This window comes from Pristiophorus japonicus, chromosome 17, assembly GCF_044704955.1.
Source record: "Pristiophorus japonicus isolate sPriJap1 chromosome 17, sPriJap1.hap1, whole genome shotgun sequence".
Classification (NCBI taxonomy): Eukaryota; Metazoa; Chordata; class Chondrichthyes; family Pristiophoridae; genus Pristiophorus; species Pristiophorus japonicus.
The window spans coordinates 68,856,758-68,874,314 of record NC_091993.1 but is presented as its reverse complement, the minus strand read 5'-3'; the positions used below and the strand labels follow the sequence as shown (position 1 = coordinate 68,874,314).

Below are 17,557 nucleotides of genomic sequence, written 5' to 3'. Positions count from 1 at the left end.
GGGTCACAGTCTAAGGATAAGGGGTAAACCATTTCGGACTGAGCTGAGGAGAAACTTCTTCTTCACTCAGAGAATTTTACAGATTCACAATTCTCTATCACAGAAAGTTGTTGAGGCCAGTTCGTTAGATGTATTCAAAAGGGAGTTAGATGTGGCCCTCACGGCTAAAGGGATCAAGGGGTATGGAGAGAAAGCAGGAATGGGGTATTGAAGTTGCATAATCAGCCATGATTATATTGAATGGTGGTGCACCTATTTTCTATGTTTCTATTTAGCCCCTCGAGCCTGTTCCGCCATTCAATGAGATCATGGCTGATCTGTGACCTAACTCCATATACCCACCTTTGGCCCATATCATTTAATACCTACAGCAGCAGGATGTTTCGAATTCTGTGGACTGACCAAATCAAGCCTCTCCTTTATCAAACACTCTGGTGACTGGTTGTCACTGATGCTTTTGCATCTCCCTACTAGTCAGGGACACTTCATTCCCTCTAAGTCACCATCTTCCACACGTGGGGTTAGTGGGGCCCAGACGCTGTCCGTCCGACTGAACCAAACATCAACCATTGCCAATTGAGCACAGCATCCACCAGCTCTGACGTAACCTGGCCTGTGCTTTCCTGCTGAGCTTGTCTGCTATAGAAATGTGGAAACTTCTGCTCCCCACAGCTGCCTCAGTGGCCATGGCCCCTTCAACCTGAGTATATTCACCTGTCAAGGCACTTAACAGATGTCCAACAGTCTGCCTGCTTTCTTTGCTACTGTCGGTGGCCGTACAGAGACTTCAATGGCACTTGAAGTAGAGAGCTGAGTCCATGATGGTGGGTCACAGAATTGATGCAACTCTGCACACAGCTCTATTTGGGATTGATTCTGAATAGCCTTCTGTGCTGTAACCATTCTATGATTCTGTACTCAATCATATATATTTTTATATATATATATTATATATATGTGTAGGTCATGCATTTATATGTAATATATATATATATGTGTGTACATAATACATCTAATGTTATTCGCCTCAACTACCCCTTTTGGTAGCAGGTTTCACACTCTAACCACTCTCTGGGTAAAGAATTTTATCCTGAATTCCCGATTGGATATATGAGTGACGATCATATTATGGCCCCAAGTTTTGATCTCCCCCACAAGTGGTAACATCTTCTCAACATCTATCCTATCAAATCCTTTCATAATCTTAAAGACCTCTATCAGGTCAGCCCTCAGTCTTCTCTTTTCTAAAAAAAACAGCATGTTCAATCTTTCCTGATAGTTATAACCTCTAAGTTCTGATATGATCCTTGTAAATCTTGTTTGCATCTTCTGCACAGCCTCTATATCCCTTTTATAACACGAAGGCCAGAACTGTGCGCAGTATTCCAAGTGGAAACTGTACTTAACCGTTCACTAAAAAGGATAGCCGTAGAAATTGGCTCACTTACCGCCATGAGTTTTCGTCGCGATCTCGTCTATAAATGGCGGCTGTCACTTTAGCGCCCTTCTCTGGCGTGGGATTCGGCGGGTGCCATTTTGGTGAGGGCCTTAGTGCTGCTGATAGCAGCGCTGGCCCTGGAAATGTGAATTAAGAGAGGGTGACATTGACTTATCACTGCAGCGAACCTGGACAATAGCGCTGAGCTCCGTCCTCTGACCTAAGCTCGCCATGAAAACCCACCGTTCAGCAGACTGACAGAGACACTCTCAGCACCTCCTAAAGGACATGCACAGGTTTTAGGTAAGTTTGCATTTAAGCTTTTGGACTGGATATGTTTTTATTTTATTGAAGTAGTGGCTTGGTGCAATACATGTTAAAAGTTTTTTTTTAAAGTGTACAGGGAGTGCGGCTGGATGGTACAGGAAGGCCTCTGAGTAGGCGGAAAATGCTGGAAATACTCAGCAGATCAGGCAACATTTGTGCAGAGAGAAACAGATTTCATATCTCGGGTAGCGATGCTTCTATTTCCGATGTACAGCATCCGCTTGCAGGGGGAAGAGGAAGACGCAGACGAGGAAGCCGAAGGAAGGAAGCAACCCATTCAGCCCTTTCTGGCCGAGATGTAATCAACCGCCTACGGTACCAGTGACCACAACCCTAATTCCTCTTTCTACATTTGTCCTTCACCTTGCCTTCCTCTCTGTTACTGACCATCACAGCATCCTCTTGGCCACATTGCTGAAATAAAAACCACCACAACGCAAACTTTCCAATCCAACTTTATACATCTGTCCATCTAATATGATATCAAGGAGTTATCTCATCACCCTTCTGCACTCCCTTAGTGACTGCCTTGTGTGTGCCTTTGACTATCTTACTGGTGTCATACAGTGCTTCCCCAGTGGCAGCAGCATGGCAGGTGGAAGACTGCTGACTTTCAGTAGTGGGGCACTGCAGATGCCTTGGCTAGTCAACCTTGAGAAGCTGGTGGCTGGGAGTGTCGAATCAAGTGACGGTGTCAACGTCTCTTCTTGGTCAACCACTGGTTGAGCATGCTGCATTTCTTGAGTGTGTCAAATGAGGAAGGCACAGGGGTGGAGTTGTGAGGGGAGGGTGGGAAATCCAAGAGGTGCATGCAAGAAGGAAGATAACATACGAGGATACCAACATCTTGTATCCTTTCACTCCCACCGCTGGCCAAGTTTCAGCCATGCCCCTACCAAGAATGGCCCGTATTGTCTCCTCCAAGGGGGTGAGGTGAAGCTAGAAATGGGAGGTGTCCCTCGTGATTGGTGCAGATTGTTGGTAGGTGAGTGATTGGGGAGGGTGAGGGGGGTGCGGGGGAAGTCGTGGATTGAGAAGTTTGTGAGGCTAATGGTGCAGTTGGTAGGAGACGGCTTTTGTAGAGGCATTCACTGACCTTGACCACTGGTCTGATCTTTTTCCAATGATTTTGGATCTATGACCTCTAGTTATTGACCCATTTGCCAGAGTGAATATTGTTTCCCTATTTATTCTATCAAAACCTCATCATCTTGAAAAATTATGCCGAAAGTTAAAATACAACTCCATAGAAGGAGAATCTAATTGGACTTATACTTTTACAATAATGTCAGTTAAGTTGGGTTCTTTACTAGTGAGCCCTTTTATCATTGAGCTTAACTTTATATTTTAGGTGAGCTGATGACATCATCATTTACACAGTGAGCACCGAAGTACAAATTGGATGAAGTCATCGCAATTCCATCAGAGAGCAGGATGAGGTCATAAGTTGAGGGCACCAGCAGTCTATGAACAGCTTTAGTGTTACCATAGCAACAACTATTTGCAAATTATAAGCTGGTTTCTTTACTAACAAGCTCTTTTTCTATTGGGCTAATGAGTATAACTCTTTTTGCTGTCATCAATAATTTTGTTCTTGTTACATATAATTGGTTTTCTACCATGTGAAACTTTTAACTATAAGTATGTCTTTGTTTCTGTACAATCCAGCACCAGCTAATTCCCCATTTCGCAGAAATCTCAATTAAAAATATATTTGCCCAGATGTTGCCATTTTGCAAGACTGTCCTCTCACCCAGTATCCGTCATTATAGCTCCCTAAAACCTAGGAACTAGTAGGCAGTGTCACGCCTTGAATTAAGTTCCTTCATTAGTAGGTGATTACTTCATATGGAAACTTGCCAGAGCTGCAAGGTCAGTCTCAGTTCAAAGGTCGTGACTTTAATGTTGAATCATACTTCCCTGCTTAACAAAGGTTAAAACTAAGATTACTCCAATATCAACAGCAGTCTTACATTAGAACAAGTCGTCTGATTAACTCTTTCCTTACAGCCCGATACCCACACCTTTGCTGAAGTCGCTCACCGCCATTTCTGGAGCATCTTCCTCATTGGAGTTGAGAGGCCTCTGCTCTGTATGCTATTACCGTTTGCCTTCTCCTTCAAAAAAAAGTACAAAAAGCGAGTAGTTGTTACTGTTTCCATGATATAAAGTAACACCCAAGTGTCAGCAAGCAGCCCATAATGGATGTGAGCATAGGTGCGATCAAAGGCAGCTACATTACGACAGACTGCTTGTACGATACGTGTTTGTGGGTGCGAGTGAAGGAATGCTTCTATGTGAAGGCTGGGGGAGCGTAAAGGGAATAGGGCTAGAATCTCCACTTTTTTTGCCTGCTTAACGCCCATTTTACCGCTGAAATGACGTATAACACCCATAGATTGCCCATTTTGGCACAAAATGGAAACTGACGAGCTTTTTTAGGAGACTTATCACCGAGCGTTATTTTCCCAATGGGCCTAACACCGAGAAAAAATATTACCGTCCGCCCACTTTTTTTGGGTGGAATCAGCAGAATGGGCGCATTCAACAGCCACATTATCGCCCAGCGTTACTTTCCTCACGGAATTAACGCCCGCGACTGTTTTTTATCGTAAAGAGCATATTTACCCAAACTAGCGGCTTGGAGATCGCCCACCGTCAATTTCACCACCTCGCACACATATCGCCCAGAATATCGTCCGCTCAAAAAACTGCCCACAAAAAGTGGAAAGCGGTGTGGCTGGCATTTGTTAAATCCCATTCTTATGTGAGGAGCTGATATCGGAAAGATTTGCCTGAAAGAGCGGTGATGTGAGTGACAACGCTGACACACTGCTGTGTGTGCAGCTCAGACATCAATGGTGCCCATCATCTTGGTGCCAGTTAAAGTTTACGTTGATTGATGTTAAGTTGTATTTAACCCTTTCATGTTACACCAGTGTGTAAAGATCTAGCTATCTGAGACAATGCGCAAGGTAATGTTCAATAACAAAAGTTTAATAGCAACATTGGGCTGAAATCATAAGTCTCACAGCCAATAACACCCAATTCCCACCCACACCCAACTTTTTCCACCATTGACATAAATCATATGTTCAACATGTCCAGCAACACAGAATACGAAGGCAAAGCAGCAGCGCAGTCCCCAGCCCCCATACATTGCAACAAATTGCATACACCCAGATGGAGACATAACACAGCCATCACCACCTGCGCACATGCACCTCACTTTTCTTCTCCCCTCGCTTCATGGCACCTGGCCGAGGAGCTCCTCAGGCGGTGCCTCATTTGGGGGGTGGGGGGGGGGAATGAAGGCAGATGCATTGGTTGCATGGGTACGGGAGCGGGGGGGTACCGAAGGGGTAACATTCTCTGATGCAGAAGCAGGATCTTGATCCTTGCTCTCATCTGTCATTCTCAGTGGTGGGGTGGAACCTAGGGGTGGAGTGCTGTGCTCGGGGATCACTGGGAGGCCTATGGTAGCAGTGTTCCTGGCTATCGCATCCAGGGACTCCGCCATGCATGGAATGTACTCGGTCATGGTGGCCAGGTGTCAGGATATGCCTCGATGAGCTGGTTACCAATCTCTACTGTCCTCCTGGACAACTGTACCATCTCCCCGCTGTCATGTTGCGCTCGTGGAACAGACCGGCCACGTCCACGAGACCTCCGCGGGGTCGGCGCCGTCCTGGGGACAAATGGGGTGTCCTGTGGAGAGGTGCTTGGGGGTCAGCACCTCCAGAGTGGAGGCGGGAATAACCGGAGGACCAATAGATGGCCTTGGGGTAGAATGGCTTCTGGAGGGTGGCGATGCAGGTTCTTCGAAGTCCACGCTCTCAAACGTCGAGAACAGACCCAGCGGATTAACGGGCGAAAATTGGAGCTTCTCAGCACCAGATGTTGGATCATCCGGTGAGTCAGGCCTCGTGCACCCATCATCTGGCCTCTGTGGCCTAGCCTGGGGCCACGCTGCTGGCTGAGCTGCAAGACACAAATGAGGTTATTCGAGGAGAAGGGGGTGCGAGGGTGACCAGATGAGTCCAGTGCTGCACAACAAATGCACCACCGCTCTCAAAATCATCGCAGATATATTTCATGACCATCAACACATGATTTTCATGAGGCTAGCATTATTTTTATGACACTTTTAGAAATCATCTATCATACATTATTATTCGGATATGAGTTGATGTGACATCTATTGACATTAGATCACGCAATGGTGTAAGCTTTACTCACGTGGCCTCACTTCAGGGTCTGCAGATGCGTCCATTGCTGTCCGGGGGTGCCTCTGTTCGAACCTCACCGTCGATAGCTTCTTCTGTAAAAGGTACCAGGACGACATTGCATGAGATCATTGTGTGATATCATTGCTAGGTACTGTAACAGACACTGATACAACACATTACCGACAGATGCAATCATGATTATTATGATTAACATTCTTTACCTAAAGACGTACACTGTGACCGCAGGCTTTGAGTAAAACATTCCCGGTAAAAGTGCAAGACCTCACATCTGCTGATAGTCACTCATTACTGTTACAAATCAAATTATATAAATACATAAGTACATGTAAATCAATGTAATACTTACTCTTGTGGATCCCACAAGGTCATTCCATCGTTTGCGGCATTGGTTTCCCTCATGCTCCTCGTTGGTTGCCAATGAGACCACCTCTGCTATCTCGGTCCATATCCTCTGGTAGGCCTTTGGGGTGGGCTTCCCACGCCCTCCCCGTGTCAAATCACCCCAGCGTAACTCGACCTCCTGCAGGAGGGAGGCATTTGCCTCGACCGAGAACCTCCTGGCTCTTTTGCGGCCTCCAATGTGCTCCTCTCCCACCTCACTGCTCTCTCCAGTGTCAGTCTCCACAGCGTGCTGTGATTCCTCCTCCTCTCCGTCCATTATAGGGCAAATTCGGTCAAATATGTGGCTGGGAACAGCTCATTTTTGTTTGCCTACTTGCTGTGACGCTCTAAAGTCTCCCTCCTTCCTCCCAAAGCAGACACCACACCCAGACACGTCTTCAGTCCCTCTGAGCTCCCTCACACTCTTGTCTCCTCTTCTGCGCATATCATGGTGACCCTTGACCTCCAGAATCGCGGGAATCGAACATTACCATGCTATTGCTAAGGACGGCCACCCTTTATAGCATAAGGTCAGACAAATTTTATGCTACCGCCCATTTGATATCGCTCACCGTAATGCTCATTTTCAAAAATGTAAGCTAGGTATTTTGAGAATGGGCGAGAAGCCGGCGATCTGAAAACCCTTTTTTACTGCCCACACCCGAAATAACCCCCATTTTTAGGCGATAACCACAAAAGTGGGGGTTCTAGCTCATTGTGTGTTGCCTGGGTATCGATGGGTAGCACTGAAAGTACTTTAAGAGAGTGCGAGAGGAGGTCATTCTAAATGGCTGACATGATTAGTACAGTGCACCCAAGGGATGCTAGGATCCCTTGGGACTTCAGTGGATGCGCTCCCTGGTGGCGGAACATGGGAGTGCATGCTTTACAGATACACAACATCACTCCACCACCCCCCCCCAAAGTCAAAGTGAAAACTATTTACAAGGTGAGGCGGCCGGGAGCCTTTCTTTCCCTGGTGGACCGCCTCGGTACAAATGTCTGTTGTGGTGTGTTGGCTGTGCCCTCACTGGGCTGGCGTGTTGTTGGCCCTGCAGGGCTGCTGGACATGATGGGTTCAATTTCCTGGTCCGGGGTGGTGTTGTTGATCCTTTGGGTGTGTGTTGTGGGCTCGAAAAAGGTGGTGTCTGCTGTGGGTTGTGAACCGCAGCCTCGTTTGGGCCAGGTGCTTTCTGCAAATTTGTCCATTGTCTGGTTTGACTACAAACACCCTACTCCCTTCTTTAGCTATCACCATGCCCGCGATCCACTTGGGACCATGCCTATAGTTTAGCACATACACAGGGTCATTCAGATCAATTTCCCGTGACACAGTGGCACGACCATTGTTTACATTTTGTTGCTGCCGCCTGCTCTCTACCTGATCATGCAGGTTGGGGTGAACCAGCGAGAGTCTAGTTTTAAGTGTCCTTTTCATGAGTAGCTCAGCCGGGGGCACCCCTGTGAGCGAGTGGGGTCTCGTGCGGTAGCTGAGCAGTACTCAGGACAGGCAGGTTTGGAGTGAGCCTTCTGTGACTCGTTTAAGGCTCTGTTTGATTGTTTGTACTGCCCGCTCTGCCTGCCCATTGGAGGCTGGTTTAAACGGGGCCAAGGTGACATGTTTGATCCCATTGCGGATCATGAATTCTTTAAATTCGGCATTGGTGAAACATGGCCCATTGTCACTGACCAGTATGTCAGGCAGACCGTGGGTGGCAAACATGGCCCTAAGGCTTTCAATGGTGGCAGTGGCGATGCTTCCCGACATTATTTCACATTCAATCCATTTTGAAAAAGCATCCACCACCACCAGGAACATTTTACCGAGAAACAGGCCCGCATAGTCGACATGGATCCTTGACCATGGTCTGGAGGGCCAGGACCACAAACTTAGTGGTGCCTCTCTGGCCGCGTTGCTCAACTGAGCACACACGCGGCATTGCCATACACAGGACTCTAAGTCCGAGTCAATACCAGGCCACCACACGTGGGATCTGGCTATCGCTTTCATCATTACTATACCCGGGTGTGTGCTGTGGAGATCCGAGATGAACGTCTCTCTGTCCTTTTTGGTTAGCACTACGCGGTTACCCCACCCACAGGCAGTCTGCCTGAATGGACAGCTCGTCCTTTTGTCGCTGGAACGGCTTGATTAGCTCTTGCATTTCAACGGGGATGCTGGCCCAGCTCCCATGCAGTACACAGTTTTTTTTACTGGGGACAGCAGAGGACCTTGGCTGGTCCAAGTGCTAATCTGGTGGGCCGTGACAGGTGATTTATCATTTTCAAACACTTCCATGACCATCAACAAGTCTGCTGCCTGCGCCACCATCAACAAGTTTGCAGGCTGCGCCACTTCCACCCCCGTGGTGGGCAATGGTAGGCGACTGAGAGCATCCGCACAGTTCTCGGTGCCTGGCCTGTGTCGGATGGTATAGTTATACACTGATAGCGCGAGTGCCCACCTTTGTATGCGGGCTGAGGCATTAGTATTTATCCCCTTGTTTTCAGCGAACAGGGATATGAGGGGCTTGTGATCGGTTTCCAGCTCAAATTTGAGGCCAAACAGGTACTGATGCATTTTCTTTACCCCGAACACACACGCTAATGCCTCTTTCTCAATCATGCTATAGGCCCTCTCGGCCTTAGACAAGCTCCTGGAGGCATAGGCGACAGGTTGCAACTTCCCCGCAACATTAGCTTGTCGTAATACACACCCGACTCCGTACGACGACGCATCATATGCTAGCACAAGTCTTTTACACGGGTTATACAATACAAGCAGCTTGTTGGAGCATAAAATATTTCTGGCTTTCTCAAAAGCAATTACTTGTTTTTTTCCTCATACCCAGTTCTCACCTTTATGAAATGACACATGTAGGGGCTTCTAAGAGGGTGCTTAACCCCGCTAGGAAGTTACCAAAATAGTTGAGGAGTCCCAGGAACGACCGCAGCTCCGTGACGTTCTGTGGCCTGGGCACGTTCCTGATAGCCTCAGTCTTGGCGTCTGTGGACCGAATGCCGTCCGCTGAGATCTTTCTCCCCAAAAACTCCACTTCTGTTGCCATGAAGACGCATTTCGACCTCTTCAGCCACAGCCCTACGTGATCCAGTCGCTGGAGGACCTCCTCCAGGTTTTGTAGGTGCTCGACGGTGTCCCGACCATGACCAATATGTCATCCTGAAAGACCAGTGTGTGTGGTACCGACTTGAGTAGGCTCTCCATGTTTCTCTGGAAGATCGCTGCAGCCGACCGAATTCCAAACGGGCATCTGTTGTAGATGAACAGTCCCTTGTGTATGTTGATGCAGGTGAGGCCCTTCGAAGACTCCTCCAGCTCCTGCGTCATGTAGGCCGAAGTCAGGTCAAGCTTGGTGAACGTCTTGCCTCCTGCCAGCGTCGCAAATAGGTCATCTGCCTTAGGTAGCGGGTATTGGTCCTGTATTGAGAAACGATTAATAGTTACTTTATAATCGCCGCAAATCATGACCGTGCCATCATTTTTGAGTACTGGAACAATTGGGCTGGCCCACTTGTTGAATTCCACTGGGAAGATGATGCCCTCGCGTTGCAGCCTGTCCAGCTCGATTTCCACACTCTCCCTCATCATATGAGATACCGCTCGTGCCTTGTGGTGAATGGGTCATGCTTCTGGAACCAAGTGAATCCGCACCTTCGCCCCGGAAAAGTTTCCAATGCCTGGCTCAAAAAGGGAAGGAAATTTGTTAAGAACCTGGGTACATGAGGCCTCATCGACATGTGATAGCACTCGGATGTCATCCCAGTTCCAGCGGACTTTGCCCAGCCAACTCCTTCCAAGCAGTGTGGAGCCATCGCCCGGGACAATCCAGAGTGGCAGTTCATGCACTGTGCCCTCATAGGTGACCTTGACCATGGTGCAGGGCTGGTCTGAATGCCTTGTTGCACCACATTCTCTCAAACATCTTTTTACTCATGATGGATTGGCTAGCGCCAGTGTCCAGTTCCATGGCTACGGGTAAGCCATTCAATTTTACATTTAGCATTATAGGTGGATATTTTGTCAAAAATGTGTGCACCCCGTGTACTTCAGCATCTGCCTCCTCGCTCTGAGGCTCGAAATTGCTTTGATCCACCATGGACCGATCTTCCTCTGCTACATGGTGGTTCGCAGGTTTTGCAGAGCTTGCAGCTTGTCTGCAAGCTCGTTAGAGGTGCCCCATTGTTCCACAGCTCTTGCAAACACACCCTTTGAAGCGGCATGAATAGGCTGAATGGAAGCCTCCACAACGCCAACAAGGTGTGAATTGCCTTGCATTCATCCTTTGTTGCGGACTCTTGAGTCATTTGGGTCACCTGAGGCCTGCAGGCAGTTGCAGACTCGTAGTTTCTGCCCTGTACATTTCTGCTTGCAAACACAGTTCCAGTTAATTTATGAACATTGCTAGCACTTGTGTGCTGAGAGATTTGTTTGGTGTTATCACTGGTGGACATAAACGCCTGTGCTATCGCAATGGCCTTACTGAGAGTCGGTGTCTCTACAATCAAAAGTTTTCGTAGGATGGTCTCGTGGCCAATGCCCAGTACAAAAAAGTTTCTGAGCATCTGCTCCAGGTAGCCATCAAACTCACATTGTCCTGCAAGTCGCCTTAGCTCAGCGACGTAGCTCGCCACTTCCTGACCTTCAGATCGCTGGCACGTGTAGAACCGATACCTCGCCATCAGCATGCTCTCCCTTGGGTTAAGATGCTACCGAACCAGTGTACACAGCTCCTCATAAGACTTATCTGTGGCTTTCACTGGAGCCAGAAGATTCTTCATGAGGCTGTAGGTTGGTGCCCCGCAGACCGTGAGGAGGACCGCTCTCCTTTTTGCAGCGCTTCCTTCTCCGTCCAGCTCGTTGGCTACAAAGTACTGGTCTAGCCGTACGACATTGGCGTCCCAGTCCTCACCCTCAGAGAATTTCTCCAGGATGCCCACAGTTTGCTACATCTTTGCATTGGATTCGTATACTCATCGCCAGTTATTGTGTTCCTAACACAGATGAGACTGCACACAGGGAGGTTAAAGTAACAGTGACCTCAGTCTTTATTAAGTCACTCCAGAGTGAGGAACAGGTCTTAGGGGCTGGCTTATATACAGTGCTCCCAAGGGATGCTGGGATCCCTTGGGACTTCAGGGGATGCGCTCCCTGGTGACGGAACATAGGAGTGCATGCTTTACAGATACACAACAAAAAGGACATTAATTAGACAAAGCACTGCGGTAGGCCTTCAAAGATCTCCAGGTCTGGATCATCTACCAGAGACTTAGTACTGGAAAAATGGGTGAAGGGAAGGCCTATAGATTAGTGCAGCCGAGAAACACTGTAAATTAGGTGAGGTCATAACTACAGGTGGAAAGAAATCAGAAGGAGTAAGTTGAGTTCAACTGGCTGTACGTCAATGGCAACATGTTATGTACATAAGAACATAAGAATTAGGAACAGGAGTAGGCCATCTAGCCCCTCGAGCCTGCTCCGCCGTTCAACAAGATCATGGCTGATCTGACCGTGGACTCAGCTCCACTTACCTGCCTGCTCCCCATAACCCTTAATTCCCTTATTGGTTAAAAATCTATCTATCTGTGATTTGAATACATTCAGTGAGCTAGCCTCAACTGCTTCCTTGGGCAGAGAATTCCACAGATTCACAACCCTCTGGAAGAAGAAATTCCTTCTCAACTCGTTTTTAAATTGGCTCCCCCGTATTTTGAGGCTGTGCCCCCTAGTTCTCGTCTCCCCGACCAGTGGAAACAACCTCTCTGCCTCTATTTTGTCTATCCCTTTCATTATTTTAAATGTTTCTATAAGATCACCCCTCATCCTTCTGAACTGCAACGAGTAAAGACCCAGTCTGCTCAATCTATCATCATAAGGTAACCCCCTCATCACCGGAATCAGCCTAGTGAATTGTCTCTGTATCCCCTCCAAAGCTAGTATATCCTTCCTTAAGTAAGGTGACCAAAACTTCACGCAGTACTCCAGGTGCGGCCTCACCAATACCCTGTACAGTTGCAGCAGGACCTCCTTGTTTTTGTACTCCATCCCTCTCGCAATGAAGGCCAACATTCCATTCGCCTTCCTGATTACCTGCTGCACCTGCAAACTAACTTTTTGGGATTCATGCACAAGGACCAAAAAGAGTTTCATGCACAAGGACCCCCAGGTCCCTCTGCACCGCAGCATGTTGTAATTTCTCCCCATTCAAATAATATTCCCTTTTACTGTTTTTTTTTTCCCAAGGTGGATGACCTCACATTTTCCGACATTGTATTCCATCTGCCAAACCTTAGCCCATTCGCTTGACCTATCTAAATCTCTTTGCAGCCTATCTAAATATCTGTGTCCTCCACACAACCCGCTTTCCCACTAATCTTTGTGTCATCTGCAAATTTTGTGACACTACACTCTGTCCCCTCTTCCAGGTCATCTATATTGTAAATAGTTGTGGTCCCAGCACCGATCCCTGTGGCACACCACTAACCACCGATTTACAACCCGAAAAGGACCCATTTATCCCGACTCTCTGCTTTCTGTTAGCCAGCCAATTTTCGATCCATGCTAATACATTTCCTTTGACTCCGCGTAACTTTATCTTCGGCAGTAACCTTTTGTGTGGCACCTTATCGAATGCCTTTTGGAAATCCAAATACACCACATCCATCAGTACACCTCTATCCATCATGCTCGTTATATCCTCAAAGAATTCCAGTAAATTAGATAAACATGATTTTCCCTTCATGAATCCATGTTGCGCCTGCTCGATTGCACTATTCCTATCTAGATGTCCCGCTATTTCTTCCTTAATGATAGCTTCAAGCATTTTCCCCACTACAGATGTTAAACTAACCAGCCTATAGTTACCTGCCTTTTGTCTGCCCCCCCCCCCTTTTTTAAACAGAGGCGTTACATTAGCTGCTTTCCAATCCGCTGGTACCTCCCCAGAGTCCAGAGAATTTTGGTAGATTATAACGAATGCATCTGCTATAACTTCCGCCATCTCTTTTAATACGCTGGGATGCATTTCATCAGGACCAGGGGACTTGCCTACCTTGAGTCCCATTAGCCTGTCCAGCACTACCCCCCTAGTGATAGTGATTATCTCAAGGTCCTCCCTTCCCACATTCCCGTGACCAGCAATTTTTGGCATGGTAAGACCGAAGCAACATAATTGTTTAAGGTCTCAGCCATTTCCACATTTCCCATTATTAAATCCTCCTTCTCATCTTCTAAGGGACCAACATTTACTTTAGTCACTCTTTTCCGTTTTATATATCTGTAAAAGCTTTTACTATCTGTTTTTATGTTTTGCGCAAGTTTACTTTCGTAATCTATCTTTCCTTTCTTTATTGCTTTCTTAGTCAATCTTTGTTGTCGTTTAAAATTTTCCCAATCTTTTAGTTTCCCACTAACCTTGGCCACCTTTTACGCATTGGTTTTTAATTTGATACTTTCTTTTATTTCCTTGGTTATCCACGGCTGGTTATCCCTTCTCTTACTGCCATTCTTTTTCACTGGAATATATTTTTGTTGAGCATTTTGAAAGAGCTTCTTAAAAGTCCTCAATTGTGCCACCGTTTAGTCCTTGTTTCCAGTCTACTTTAGCCAACTCTGCCCTCATCCCACTGTAGTCCCCTTTGTTTAAGCATAGTACGCTCATTTGAAACACTACTTCCTCACCCTCAATCTGTATTACAAATTCAACCATGCTGTGATCACTCATTTCGAGAGGATCTTTTACGAGGAGATCGTTTATTTTTCCTGTCTCATTACACAGGACCAGATCTAATATAGCTTGCTCCCTTGTAGGTTCTGACACATGCTGTTCTAAGAAACAATCCCGTATGCATTCAATGAATTCCTCCTCAAGGCTACCCCGTGCGATTTGATTTGACCAATCGATGTGTAGGTTAAAATCCCCCATGATTACTGCCGTTCCTTTTTCATATGCCTCCATTATTCCCTTGATTATTGTCTGCCTCACCATGCAGTTATTATTTGGGGGCCTATAAACTACGTCCACCAGTGACTTTTTCCCCTTACTATCTCTAATCTCCAACCACAATGATTCAACATTTTGTTCATTAGAGCCAATATCGTCTCTCACAACTGCCCTGATATCATCCTTTATTAACAGAGCTACCCCACCTCCTTTTCCTTCTTGTCTATCTTTCCGAATTGTCAGATACCCCTGTATGTTTCATTCCCAGTCTTGGCCACCCTGCAACCACGTTTCTGTAATGGCCACCAAATCATACCCATTTGTAATGATTTGTGCCGTCAACTCATTTACTTTATTTTGAATGCTGAGTCGGTTTAGGTAGTGTTTTAATACTAGTTTTTAAACCATGATTTTTAGTTTTGACTCGTCTAGCAGCCCCTTTATATTCATACATATTGTCCCTTCCTAGCACCTTGTGGTTTACACTTATCCCAGTGCTACTCTGCTCTGTTGCCTCCTGCCTTTTGCATTCTTTCTTGGGGTCCTGTTCATTTGAGCTCTCGCCCACTCTAACTAGCTCAGAGCCCTCTCCTGGATTCTGAATACTCCTCGCATTGAGGCACCGAGCTTCCATGCTTGCCTTTTTATTACACTTTGACCCTTTAGAATTTTGCTGTACAGTGGCCCTTTTTGTTTTTTTGCCTTGGGTTTCTCTGCCCTCCACTTTTACTCATCTTCTTTCTGACTTTTGCTTCTGTCTCCATTTTGTTTCCCTCTGTCTCCCTGCATTGATTCCCATCCCTCTGCCATATTAGTTTAATTCCTCCCCAACAGCACTAGCAAACACTCCCCCTAGGACATTGGTTCCGGTCTTGCCCAGGTGCAGACCGTCCGGTTTGTACTGGTCCCACCTCCCCCAGGTCCGGTTCCAATGCCCCAGGAATTTGAATCCCTCCCTGCTGCACCACTGCTCAAGCCACGTATTCATCTGAGCTATCCTACGATTCCTACTCTGACTAGCACGTGGCAGTGGTAGAAATCCCGAGATTACTACTTTTGAGGTCCTACGTTTTAATTTAGCTCCTAGCTCCTTAAATTAATCTCGTAGGACCTCATCCATTTTTTACCTATATCGTTGGTACCAATGTGCACTACGACAACTGGCTGTTTACCCTCCCTTTTCAGAATGTCCTGCACCCGCTCCGAGACAGCCTTGAGCCTTGCACCAGGAAGTCAACATACCATCCTGGAGTCTCGGTTGCGGCCGCAGAAACGTCTATCTATTCCCCTTACAATTGAATCCCCTATAACTATCGCTCTCCCACTCTTTTTCCTGCCCTCCTGTGCAGCAGAGCCAGCCACGGTGCCATGAACTTGGCTGCTGCTGCCCTCCCCTGATGAGTCATCCCTCTCAACAGTACTCAAAGCGGTGTTTCTGTTTTGCAGGGGAATGACCACAGGGGACCCCTGCACTACCTTCCTTGCACTGCTCTTCCTGCTGGTCTTCCATTCCATATCTGGCTATGGACCCTTCACCTGCGGTAAGACCAACTTGCTACACGTGCTACTCACGTCATTCTCAGCATCATGGATGCTCCAGAGTGAATCCACCCTCAGCTCCAAATCCGCAACGCGGACCATCAGGAGTTGGAGGCGGATACACTTCCCGCAGATGTAGTCGTCAGGGACACCGGAAGTATCCCTGAGTTCCCACATGGTACAGGAGGAGCATATCACGTGACCGAGCTCTCCTGCCATGACTTAACCCTTAGATACACTTAAATTGGCAACAACAATGCTAAAGTTTACTCACTGTTATAGAAGAGAAAAAAGAAAAACTACTCACCAATCACCAGCCAATCAGTTACACCCTTGACTGTGACGTCACCTTTCTGTTTCTTTCTACTTCTTTTTTGCCTTCTCCCTGTAGCTGCACAAGCCACGCCTCTCCACGCACCTCCCGACTGCCTCCGCGTTGGGCCTTTTATAGGCTTGTCGCCGACCCCAGACTCACGCCTCTCTACGTGCCTCCCGACTGCCTCCGCGTTGGGCCTTGTAATCTCAGTGTTGGCTGTGAGAATGTTAGTTCATTTAACCTTTACATAGAAAATAGGTGCAGGAGTAGGCCATTCGGCCCTTCGAGCCTACACCACCATTCAATAAGATCATGGCTGATCATTCACCTCAGTACCCCTTTCCTGCTTTCTCTCCATACCCCTTGATCCCTTTAGCCGTAAGGGCCATATCAAACTCCCTCTTGAATATATCCAATGAACTGGCATCAACAACTCTCTGCGGCAGGGAATTCCACAGGTTGACAACTCTGTGAGTGAAGAAGTTTCTCCTCATCTCAGACCTAAATGGCTTACCTCTTATCCTTAGACTGTGTCCCCTGGTTCTGGACTTCCCCAACATTGGGAACATTCTTCCTGTATCTAACCTGTCCAGTCCCGTCAGAATTTTATATGTTTCTATGCGATCCCCTCTCATCCTTCTAAACTCCAGTGAATACAGGCCGAGTCGATCCAGTCTCTCCTCATATGTCAGTCCAGCCATCCCTGGAATCAGTCTGGTGAACCTTCGCTGCACTCCCTCAATAGCAAGAATGTCCTTCCTCAGATTAGGAGACCAAAATTGAACACAATATTCCAGGTGAGGCCTCACCAAGGCCCTGTACAACTGCAGTAAGACCTCCCTGCTCTGAAACTCAAAACTCCTAGCTATGAAGGCCAACATAGCATTTGCCTTCTTCACCGCTTGCTGTACCTGCATGTCAACTTTCAATGACTGATGAACCATGACACCCAGGTCTCGTTGCACCTCCCCTTTTCCTAATCTTCCGTCATTCAGATAATATTCTGCCTTCGTGTTTTTGCCCCCAAAGTGGATAACCTCACATTTATCCACATTATACTGCAACTGCCATGCATTTGCCCACTCACCTAACCTGTCCAAGTCACCCTGCAGCCTCTTCGCGTCCTCCTCACAGCTCACACCGCCACCCAGTTTAGTGTCATCTGCAAACTTGGAGATATTACACTCAATTCCTTCATCCAAATCATTAATGTATATTGTAAATAGCTGGGGTTCCAGCACTGAGCTCTGCGGCACTCCACTAGTCACTGCCTGCCATTCTGAAAAGGACCCGTTTATCCTGACTCTCTGCTTCCTGTCTGCCAACCAGTTCTCTATCCATGTCA

At 47.2% G+C, this 17,557-nt stretch overlaps 1 protein-coding gene across 1 annotated transcript in view; it reads left to right on the top strand.

Moving 5' to 3' along the window:
* LOC139227778 (DENN domain-containing protein 2C-like) overlaps nt 1-3,378 on the top strand; it is a 216,265-nt gene extending 212,887 nt beyond the window's left edge. Inside the window, exon 21 of the mRNA XM_070858815.1 lies at nt 3,117-3,378. Coding sequence (XP_070714916.1) covers nt 3,117-3,148 — 32 coding nt within the window. The 3' untranslated portion in view covers nt 3,149-3,378. The remainder of the gene's footprint in view (nt 1-3,116) is intronic.
* Nucleotides 3,379-17,557: the final 14,179 nt, after the last annotated feature.